General features: G+C 43.3%; 1 protein-coding gene across 2 annotated transcripts in view; it reads left to right on the top strand.

Moving 5' to 3' along the window:
- The first annotated feature begins 10,355 nt into the window (after positions 1–10,355).
- Positions 10,356–12,009, top strand: part of pvrl2l (PVR cell adhesion molecule related 2 like) — a 129,917-nt gene continuing 128,263 nt past the window's right edge. For both annotated transcript variants that reach the window (XM_086062552.1, XM_086062551.1), the window contains exon 1: positions 10,356–11,920. In XM_086062552.1, the coding sequence (XP_085918678.1) occupies positions 11,818–11,920 (103 nt within the window). In that variant the 5' untranslated portion in view covers positions 10,356–11,817. The remainder of the gene's footprint in view (positions 11,921–12,009) is intronic.

The following is a 12,009-nucleotide window of genomic DNA, read 5'->3' as shown; positions in this document are numbered from 1 at the left end:
GGGAGCTAGCATCAGGGGCTAAAGCCAAACTGTGGCAGGATTTTTACGTTCTGGACCTGGATTTGCCACCTCTGCCGTCAGCTAAATTCTCAAAGATGAAAACACAGCATGAAAAGTTCAAACATAAATATGCGGTAGCAAACAAAGGATGTTTAGCTAGTGTATATCTTTACACATATTCACAAGTTCTTCTCTTAGCTAAATACTAAAAGTTGCTAAAATGCTAAAAGGTGAAAGAAAGCACACTGTAAAAAGTTCACCATGACATTGCCAACAATTTAGTTCAGCTCATCACTACGCGCATCTTGTTTGGGGACGTTTCGTGTGAAAAGTTCAACACGCAGCTGACAACAAAGGACATTTTTAACCGCGCACGGATGTTTGAGGACGTTGGCATATTAGCAAGTCATTCTATCAGAAATAATGCCCAAATATGCTAAGGATGTTTAGCTACAGTAGATTATCTTTACACATACCGAGAACATCTTGAAAATCGGCACATTATTCTCACAGCTAAATTCTAAAAGATGACAACGCACAATGTGAAAGGTTCACCACGACGTTGCCAACAAATTGTTTAGCTGATGTACATCAACGCGCGCATACAAATGTTTCAGGACCTTTCGTGTGAAAAGTTCAACACAACACACCCGCTAATCTATTTAGTTTTTGCTTCTGCATTCCAAAGTGTTGTATATCTTGCGTATTGCGATTTTATTTTTCCGTTGTGGGCGGTCGTACCTGCATCATCATTAACATGTATGGTTATAAATTTGCTAATATATGTTAATCTACATGTTCATTTAGTACGTTAAAGCACATTATCCACTTACAACGTTCGCTAATGAGCATTCTCGCCGAGAAGATGGACGCTCAGAAGCTAATAGCTTGACCAAGTGTAAGCGATTACGGTTATAGACGACTTTTGTATATACTACACTGAATTAGCCGAGTTAATTATTCATGAGGTTAAATATTTCAACAGGACATTAAGACTTTGCATCCCAACAAAAACATCAATTGTTTTTTAGACTGTGGGGTTACTAGAGTACATACCAAGTAATAACACTTGTGTGTTTTAGTACACATAGTTAATTTGCACTTGAAAGGTGAAAGTTAGTTTTGTGAACTTTTAATGACGAGCAAAGTGTCCCAGCCGCTTTGATGGTAAGTGACGTGGTCGCCGTCCACGAGTGAGGTAAGCCTTGCATCAGTCGCCACGAAAAGAGAAAATGTTTTCCTTTTTTAAGACGCGGCGAGGACATTTTTTTTACCACCCCCGTTTACTCCCAAAGCTAAGTCGTGATCAAGAGTTAGCGAGGCGTCCGCTTTTGTGATGCTCACTGAGAGTAGAGACGACCACCCGGGGGAAAAAAATAATAAAAAATCAACGCCTGCTGGACTCTGCAACAGAGTTTTGTTTTGTTCTTTGATTTTACCAGTTATTTAAACTTCAACATGTGCATGTGAGGTTTAGGTACTATTGTTGTCCACTTGGGGGCGCCATCCTTACATTCCACTCTGTAATAGCTTTGAGTGTGTGTGGCTTAAGCTGGTGAGTGATGTGGGCGCCAGCGAATGAGAGTTGGCTGTCTTGAGCAATTTTCATTTGAGTTTTTATTTCGTTTTGAGTTTTGTTTTTTAAATTGAGTTCGTTTGTATTCGATTTAGTTATTTCAACAAATATTTAGTTTAGTTTTAGTTAGTTGCAGTGTTGGTTTTCGTTGAAAAAAAAGTGTATTACGTGTGTGCGATATTTAATAAACACCATGGTAAAATGAAAAAAAGTAACAACTTTCTTACCTCGCGTTGCATTTTTGCTAAGTTAAATAAAAAAGGTGCTTTGCTATTGGTTGCTGCTCGATGACATCACTTCTGTGTCTTTATTCCGGTTAATATAAAAATAAATATACTTAAAATCACATTTAAAACCATCCTCAAAGCCTCATGTATTAAATTAATTATCAAAGACTAAAACGAAGGACATTTTTGCTATAAATATGGTTTTAGTTAATTTTGTATACATTAAATGTATTTTCAGTTCATTTGTTTAAATGTTTTATTTTTTATTTTTGTATTTTATTTCGTTAACAAAATGTTTTTTTTTTTTAAATTTTAGTTTGAGTTTTTCGTTCGATTTCGTTAACTAAAATAACCTTGGTTAGCGGCTAGCTATTAAATGGCTAACCGTTTGAATGCCAGTTCCCGTAAAACTGCTCCAGGGTGATAGTTTGTGCTAGCATGCTATTTTGGCTAGGATGCTAGCGAATAGCCTCATGTTTGTTTGTTTTGAATAACAAACCTACTGAATATTGTCGTAACATGGGTTCATGATTGTGTACATGCTTTCTGGTCCTTTCTGTTACTAAGTGTGATCTTTATGTAATTAGAAAACTCATTTTAGAGAGGAGATCCATTATTTGTGGATTTTTTTGTGTGGATTCTTGCAGTAGGCTACCATTACACCAACCCTCAAACTCACTTCCGCTCAACCCCTTTCACCCCAAATGTGCCCCCTTCACCTCCCCACTCACCCATATTAACCCCAAACCCGCCCCCGAACAGTCTCGCCCTCTCGCTGCTTAAGTTTATCGTTTCCCTGTTTTTTCTCTCTCGACGTGAAGGAAGATGACTTGGACGCGTTGTCACTGCTGGGGGGGGCTTAACAGGGATTAGGCTGACACACGCACACACATAGGAGACATAGTAAATTTGTAAATGAAAATGTCGTTTTATCCCGTGTGACTCATGAACCTCAATGGTGAAGATTCTTTATGTGCGCGCGCGCGCACACACACGCGCCTTCGTAAATGTGTTTCTCCAAATGTTGTTTCCTTCCCGCCGGTGCTGAGCCTGTTGTTCTATTTATGGACGATGTTGACTTGATGTAAGACGATCGCAAAGTGCCTCGCTGCCGTCCCCGTTCTGCTTGGAGGTGTGCGTGCCTGCGCGTGTGTGCGTGTGTTAAGGCCTGTCAAGGTGTGCGTGCGTGCGTGCGTGCGTGCGCAGGCGTCGCGGAGTGATGGCCACACGCAGCGCAGTGTGAGCAGATGTGATGTCGACTAATCAACGGCGTTAAATGCGCAACCCTGCGTGTGTGCGTGCCTGCGAAGCACATAAATGTCGCAGAGGCTCGCGCGTGAAACGCTAAACAAGTTGTATTAGCGGCCCCAAAGCACTAAAGCTTTTTGGTGCCTCGCGCCGTGGCGCATTGTAATGTAATGCTACGCTACGCGCGGCGCCAAACGACAGCATTTGCACACAAATAGCGGCGTTAGCTTCCGACGCAGCTTGACATGTTAGGCCTGCGCTCATTTGCATATTCACTTCGAGGCATGTTAAATTCAAAGCGGTCTGCTCCGCTTGTTCAAGACGTTGTAAAATAAAGTCAAAGTACTTACTATGTTGTATTTGTCTAGAGTGCTAATGCGCATGTGTTGTTTGACCGTGTGATGTCGTATTCGTTTGTGCTAGTTATTTAAGCTAGTATGCTAGCTAATGCTGATGTTAAAGTCAAACCGGTCTGCTCCTTTTGTTGATCAACTTTCAAGATAAGACATCGTAAAATCCTAAGTACTTGCAATGAATGTGTAGCATTTGTGTCAAGTACAAATAATACACGTTTATTTGTGTGTGATGTCACATTCATCTATGCTAGTTATTTAGGCTAGTATGCTAGCTGATGCTATTAATGGGCTTCTTGTGAAGGTGGTTTGTGTTGGGCTCTCTACCTTCCAAGATTATTTGGTTCAGTTAACGAAAACTAACATAATAAGTAGAATTAGAATTGAAAAAACATTTCCATTAAATAAATAAATTTGGAATGGTAAAAACGAAAATGCTATTAAAGTTGAGAAAACTAACTGAAAGCGAAAATGTCGTTTAGTTTGTGTCTTGGTCAATATACATGAGCTTTCGGGGTTCATTTTAAATATATTTCGGTATTGCTGTTTTTGTAGTTTACCTCGTGACCTTTATTTTATTTTTTGTCTTGCACTTAAAAAAAAAAAGTTCTAAAACAAATCAAATGAAATGAAGCATTTTTGACAAAAAACGAAAACTAAGAACCCTGCTCTAAAACCTAATTAAAATTGAGTAAAAACAAAATGAAAACGATAAAAGTCCAAAAATCCTATAACCCTTTTACCTACTTAATAGTCATTTATGTAACATGGGTTCATGATTGTGTACATTCTTAAATGCACAGCGTTGATGCTTTATGGTCCTCCCGTTTTTAAGTGCTTCCTCGCGATCAAATGGCGCATCAACGCATGCGGCCAGACAAAATAAGATTACTCGCAGGCATTTATTTATTTATTTATTTATCCTCTGCGAAGAATGACTAATATTACTGCAGCGACCATCTCCATACGGCTGATTTGAGATCACGGAAGATATTGAGCTAATATCTCGAGGCGCCATTATACATGATGTTGGTTAGTGACGTTCTGAAGTGCGTTCGTGGCCCGCCGACGTGATTGCGTCTCTCTCTCGAATAAAAGCTTCCAGTCTGGCGCTTCCGTGTAGAAAATTACGCTAGCCTCGCGTTAACAGGATGCTAACATGATGTTCGTTTAACATCTCATCCTTGCGCCGCTTAATTTCCTTCCCCGCTTCCTCTCCACTGCGCACGTTTGCACTCGCCGCACCTCCCATCCAGCCACGTGCACGTCACACGCCATTAGCCTTAATGGCGCTCGTTTTATGTGCGCACGCCCCAGATTGTATTTCAATATTGAAATGAGGCAATTGTTTCATAGAGGGTCACTTCCAGCGTTATTATAGATTTGGAGTTTTCTTTTTTAGTTAGTTTTTATTTCAGTTTTGTTAAATGTAGTTAGTTTGAATTCGTTTTCAGGGTGGTTCTGTTAGTTTTTATTAGTTTTAGTTATTTAAAAAATGCTTAGTTTTAGTTAGTTTCAGTATTAGTTTTTTTTTCTTTAATGTGTGTTACTTGTGCTCAGAGGTGGCAAATTTAGGTCCAGAAAGTTAAAAACCCTGCCACAGTTTGGTTTTAGCCATTGATGCTAGCTAGCTAGCTCCCTAGCAGGTAAACGAGCACCATGAGCGCTAGCTAGCTAGCTAGCTAGCACCTGGGGTTAAAGCCAAACTGTGACAGGGTTTTTACTTTCTAGACCTGGATTTGCCACCTCTGCTTGTGCGCAATATTTAATAAACATCATGATAAAATGAGAAAAGTAACTCATTTCTTACCTAGCATATTTCGTTGTCGCCTTGGAGTGGCGTCATCCGAAGGTGCTTTTCTATTGGCTGCTGCTAGATCACGTCACTTTTGTGTAACACTTTCAAACGTAAATATAAATCTACTTAAAATCAAATTTAAAATCATCCCCTAAGGCTCATGCATTAAATTAATTACCAAAGACTAAAACAAAGGACATTTTTGCTATAATTAGTTAGTTAGTTTTAGTTAGATTTGTGAACATAAAATGTAGTTTGTCAGTTTTCGTTTGTATTTTTATTTTAACTAAATCGTTTTTTGAATTTTAGGTTGAGTTTTTGGTTTGTTTTCGTTCACAAAAATAGCCTCGGTCACTTCATTATAGGTACAGCCACACCTTGTGAGATCCAATATGAAATTGTTTGGAGCTGTCTAGCATTCTGGCTGGTTTTGTTTTTAATGCGACCAATCCTTTGTTTGTCTCTGTACCCCAAAATTGACTGGCGACCAGTCCAGGTGGAGGGGATGTTTAGTCATAAGACGGTCAATATGTTGGGAACAGCTGCACTTCAATGCAAGCACCAAAATAAACACTGAACATTATTATCTTGTTCAAGGCAGAATTTATGTATCGGATCTCATTAGATTGTGGACACGCGCGCGCGCACACACGCACACACGCACACACGCACACACTATAATATGAACTTGCAGTGTGTGCAGTCATCATAAATAGAGCCCGTGTTGATGTCGTTGTGATGTAAATAAACCTCAAAAGAAGCAAAGTCTAATTAATTGTAAACAAAGCACCTTGCGCTGGATGGTGATGCTGGGGAGAAGGGGGGGGGGGTATGGGTCGGACGTTATGGGACGGGGGGGGGGAAATGGAGGTGAAGATGGAGAGAGAGAGAGAGAGAGAGGAAGAAAGAAAAGAAAGTCGCGTTCGGCCGGGATGAGACTAAAGAGGGGAGGAAGCGGCGACAAGTAGGGAAGGCTTCAAAGGAACGGCGACGAAGGCAAACGTGACGAGGAGGGAAGAGACAAGGCGGAGGTATTTTGGGGAGGTGTGTGTGTGCGTGCGTGTGCGCCGAGAACACATCCTCCCGGGGGCTGTGTGTATTTGCAGCGCTTTAATGTCTTTAATTAAAGCCAACAGTGTTCCTCTCTCGCTGCGGCGTTAGCCAAGCAACACTCGGATGCGCCGCCCGACTAATGAAGCCGAGAAGGCCCCCCCCCGCCGGCATATCCGGCGGAGGGCTGGAGGTCAGGGACGCCAGGGTGAGCCAGGTTGGGCTCCATGTGAAATAGGCCAAACCTGCGACCATGAGAAGGATGGAAAGTTTGTTTGAGCATTTAGTCGACATGCTTGATATCCAACTTAAGGTCACTGCATGCGCACAATTAGAGCGACTACTTTTTTTCCACTAGTAATGCAACATTTTGGCTACTAGTACACAATTTGACTTTAGTATGTGCTGCACTAGTAGCACTACTAATGCCAAGCAATACATCGACTCAACTTTCTGGTTTATTCACTTAACCGCAGAAAGTTGAGTCAAATGAATAACCCACAAAACCCCAAAAGTTGGGTGGTCCCTTTTTGACCTTATTGGGGTTGTTTTTGACCCAATTGTTTTTTACAGAATAGGTATACAGTAGGTAATGGTAATGGCTTTGTACATAACAATCCTGAAAATTGGGTCAAATTGAGCCAATTGAGAAATTTGGACCCAGTTGATCATAACCCTTTTTTTTTTTACACTGGGTTATGATGAAATAACTTTTTTGAAAGAAATTAACCACATTGGGGTAAGTAAAAACAAATGGAAAAAATATATAAGTGGTTTGGAAAATGAATGGATGAAAAATAACCCATTTTGGGTTATTTTTAACCCATTTATGGTTTCTTTTAACCCAACATTTTTAAGGGTGTGGATTTCTAGACTGTGAAGTGAATTTAGATAATTATTTCTTAATATACTTGTTTGAAGATTCAGTCGCCGCTGAAAAAGTGCAGAATAAGAACTGTAGTACTGAAGTGTGGAAAAAAAAAGAAGTATTTTTTCACTATTTCACTCTCTTTTTTTTATTTTTATTCCCCCAATGATTCAATTCGACAAAATAACTTTAGGTAGGTTACCTGGTGCCTGGTGCAATTGCAACGTGCAGTTAATTAGCAGACAGCTAGCTATGGTCATACCCCAAAAATTCATCTTCCGTTTGGATAGGCCGCTGGCGTGGCTGCTTTAGAGTGCCTCGTAGTTTGCCATGAGTGCATGCACAGAAAGACAGACGAGCGAGGAGTGGGGTGATTTTTATTTTTATTTTTATTTTTCCTGATTTGACAGCCCACCTATGGACTGGGGCTTCGGCCTTGTGTTGCCTTTTTAGAGCGCCTTGTTGTCCGCTTTATGTGTGTGCATACCACAGAGAGGGAAGGCGAAGAGCGAGATGATATATTTATTTATTTTAAATCTGTTGCGACAGCCAGCGTGAAGACAGGTTGTTGACACGTTGGGATGTAATCTTGATGTTCATCTCGTTTTTCTCTGCCTCTGCGAAGCTCTCTGAATTTGCCTCGTGTTTAAATGGCGCCATACAAATAAACTCGTCCGGCCTCGTCCGCTGACGGATACGCCGTCACATTGCGCCGCCGGCTTGCTTAATCAATCTGACTTGCTCGCCGCTTGGCCGCGGGGGCGCTCGCTACGTCGCTTCCTCGCCCGCTCGCCGGCCGGCTCGCACGGCCCGGCGCCACGGAGGCTGCAGTCATGGCAACCAAAGTGCGGGGAAGGCTTCGTCACGCTTGATTTGGACCTGGTATGAGGTTTGGGGTTCGGATCTGGGCTCAGGCCTGAATCTTATTGCTAGCTGCCTGCCTTCTGTAAACGGGCCTAATCAAAAACAGATGCTTGCAAGTATGAGAGTTAAAAAAAACAAAAAAAAACACTCTTGCCAAGTCCCCCACTGCCCCTCCCCCTCCCCCTCCCCATCACCCCTTATTTCGGAGCCTGCAACCCATCACTTGGTTGCCACGGCGACCGGCCCACAAAATGACTGACAGGCACCTTTTGATCCTTTTTTCATAGAGACCGAAAGATGGTAGCCACCGCCTCCGTCCATCTATTACCGCTCTTGCTTTCAATCTATAGCCACACCAACATACCACCTGTGTGTGTGCGTACATGTGTATGTATGTGTGTGTGTGTGTGTGTATCACTTAGCTTAGCGTTGACTGCACCGCTGCAGGTTAGCTTCAGAGGCGCACCGAAGTAAATACATCTGCGTTCTGGGCCGGCCATCTGTCACCAGGCTACGAGTTGATTCATACCAGGACGTGCACTGACAGCTGGGGGGCGGCGGGGCGGGGGGGGGGGGGGGGGTAATGGTGATGGAGGGATGGATGGTGGAATGGGAGAGGTGAAGGCCGTGGGCGATTAAGGAGTCGAGGTCGAAAAGTGCAGTCTGTTTGGCTTGGAAAGATGGAAGGCAATCATCGGTAATAATGATAAAAACGGAGCATTACTGTTGAAATGCTGGACTGAAATTATTTGCAATTTGTTGCAGTGGAAGAAATGAAAAGTTTTTCTCCATAATTTTCATTCTTAATCATCAGTCATTTGTCATATTTCAACAGACAAGTGTAGTCAAATATCGACGACTTCTCTCGTTTTCTGGTACGATGCCAGCGTTATACGGATGGTACGGCCATCCAATTTCCTTTTATGTTTTTTAATATTGTTATTTGTCATTATTTTTCATTTACTTTATACTACGGATATAATGATAGTATGACATTTCTGGTGCTGTTATACTGTTTGTATCGTCATACTGATGGTTTCATGATACTGCTGTATTGTGGCATAGCTGGCTGGGATGATAAGGTAACCACCATTAGGACTACTATTGTTTTTGTGATACCATAATACTCGTCTTAACATGATACTATTGGTATTGTGATAGTACTGTATTAGTATTGTGAGACTGTTATCGGTGGTATCATGAAACTTTCGGCATTGTGATACTTCTGGTATCATGATACTGTAGTTATAGTAATGCGATATTGTTGGTATCTTGATGCCAATGCGGCTGTGAATACTACTGGTATCGTGATACCGGTGGTATCATGATATTATCAGTATTGTGATACTACACTCTCATTATACTATTGTTATAGTGATGGAATTATCAGTGAGATTGGGCGATACTGTTGGTATTGTGATAGTACTGTATTAAAATTGTGAGACTGTTATCGGTGGTATCATGAATCGTTCAGTATTGTGATAATGAAGTTATAGTGATACCATCGTATTGTGAGATTGCGTGATACTGTTGGTGTTGGATAATGTTGATATTGTGATACTGTTTGTTTTAATGCTCCTGGTATCATGACACTGTTACGTTGCATCATATCATGGCAGTGCCGATATCGTAATATAGCACTGTAGCATGATACTTGTGGCATTGTGATACTACTCACATCGTGCAGAAATATTATTGGTATCGTGACACTCTATATTATTGAAGGTTTTTGCAACCTTTGAAAATGTACCTCAAAATTCAATGAGCTGCCAGCAGGTGGCGCAATGTGGCTCCAACGAATGTGGAACCTCCTCTGAAGGCTTCCCTGCCTTGCCTTGATTAATGGACTGTTTGCGGCCAGAGCCAAAATGGAGGGCGGGCCTGTTTACAGATGGCTAACGAGGTGCTAATGTTGCTAATGGGGCGGTGGGCTGCCCCACGAGGTCTGCGGGGGGGGGGGGGGGGGGGGGGGGCGATACAATGATGTCATCATCAATAACATCTTCCTCATCGCTATTCTTATTTTTAGGAGGGGAAACTTCGGACGTCTTGCATGTCAGAATTGACGGACGGCCGTCATTGCGTTTATTGGGTTGTTGTCATCGTGTTTTTGTGGTGAGCCATGTCGGCACGTTTGCACGCCTTTGACTTTAAAAGCGGCGCTTGTAAGTGGCGCCTCTCGCCAGCTCAAGCGAAACTTTGATGTAACGTATCCGTCTTTGAAGCTTTGTCGCCGTCAAGGCTCAGCTTAGTGCGGCGGCGGCGGCGGCGGCGGAGAGGAGGACAAGAAAGTTAGAGGAAAGAAGAGTCAGATGATGATGAGGAAGAGGATAAAAAAAAGGAAAAGACAGAGGGGGGGGGGTGAGGATGATGGGAAGTGGAGGAATAAAGAACTACATTCGCATTGACTGACAAGAAACAATTAAGTTGGCCGGAGGGAGCTGATTGGTTATCCTGGCGAGCAGGTCTGATGAGAACGGGTGCGAGCTGGCAAGACATAATGAGCAGAAGACACAAACAAGAAACATGCAGGAAAACAAGACAAAGGAAAACAATCAGAACAATACAAACGTTGATTAAAAAAAAGAAGACACGATTCTGATTTTGACGTTAATTTTCCCTATTATTTTTAAAACCACATTTTATTTTCCCATTTCCCTCCCATAGCTCAGCTTCCTTGTGGACTGCTGACGTCATCAGTCATCATTCTGATGGCCCGTGTGACCCACCCCACCAAATTGAACCCCCTTAGCGCGGCGCCCCCTCCTGCACATTCACTTCAATAAGCCTATTTTTCTTTTGATTGACAGAAGGCCATTATTCCATCCATCTTTGCTAAATGGGAAAATCAGCTTCTGTCACATCCAGTATGAAAGATTTAATAGGCTACTCCATGTGTGTGCATGTGTGTGCGCCTTACTTTTAAACTAAGCATAAAACGGAGAATTACACAATGGGTATTTAAAATTAACATATATAGCCTTTGTCTGCTAGCTTAATGCTAACACATAATGGAAAACGCCATAGGCATTAGCATCAATGCGACGGCGAAGCAAACGATATTCGAGTGCAAAACACAAGTAACACTAGTATTCTTTATCCTCTGCGAAGAACGATGACATTTACCAATCAATTTGTGAGTCTGAGCTTCATGTCAATCCGTATGTCTTTATTATACCGCCCCCAGGTGGTCAATGCACGCGCACAGGAATGAGCTGCACAAAGTGTATTAAATTGAATAGGAAAATGTGACAAAACTATTTGAAAAATTCGACTTAATTATGTCATTACGGTATGTTTGAAAAACAATTATTTTAGCAAGTGCATTTGTTGTGCCCCTCATGAAAAAAAACATTTCCAGTTTTTTGATTAACGACGTGTCGGCCGTTGTCCTCTTGGTGTCGCTGTTCTGACGTCACAGTTCAATTCCACTCTGGAAGCCCTCCGCGGCGGGATTTCACGCTCGCTCCCACACCTTCACGCATTCACTCACTCTCACACACGCACACGCACACACACACGCACACTCTCCCGCTCGTCCCTCACGCCGTCACTCGGGCATCCTGCGGGGGGGCTGAGAGTGCGCAGTGCGGCCGGCCCACCCGGGGAGTGGTTCCGCTCCTCGCCGTCAGTCACGCAGCCGGAGGAGGCGCGCACGCACGCACGCACGCAGACGCGAGCCGCGCACATCGGCAACTTGGCTGCGAGTCCCAAACCAAACACACGCGCACGCACACACGCGCGCACAAGTTGTTGGACTAATCTGGCTCTTGTGGATTTTTTTCCCCCCCCTCCCCTCTGACTGACGTCCACCTGCTCCGGCGCGCGCAATCATGGCGAGAGACGGCGGCGCCCGGTCCTCCTCTCGGTCCGCCCGCCGGCTGCTGCCGCCGCCGCTTCTGCTGGCGGCGGCTTGGCTCCTCCTCACCTGCCGAGGTAAGCTCACCGCGGCGGGGCGCGCACGGGAAAGTTTACGGTGGCTGTCACTCGGGCTGAGGTCCCACGCGCGCGGACTTGAGCGTGCT

Source organism: Leptonotus elevatus, chromosome 19, assembly GCF_054856555.1.
Source record: "Leptonotus elevatus isolate MCC_2025b chromosome 19, RoL_Lele_1.0, whole genome shotgun sequence".
Taxonomy (NCBI): domain Eukaryota; kingdom Metazoa; phylum Chordata; class Actinopteri; order Syngnathiformes; family Syngnathidae; genus Leptonotus; species Leptonotus elevatus.
Note: the sequence above shows the minus strand (reverse complement) of the source record. Positions and strands in the feature narration are given on the sequence as shown.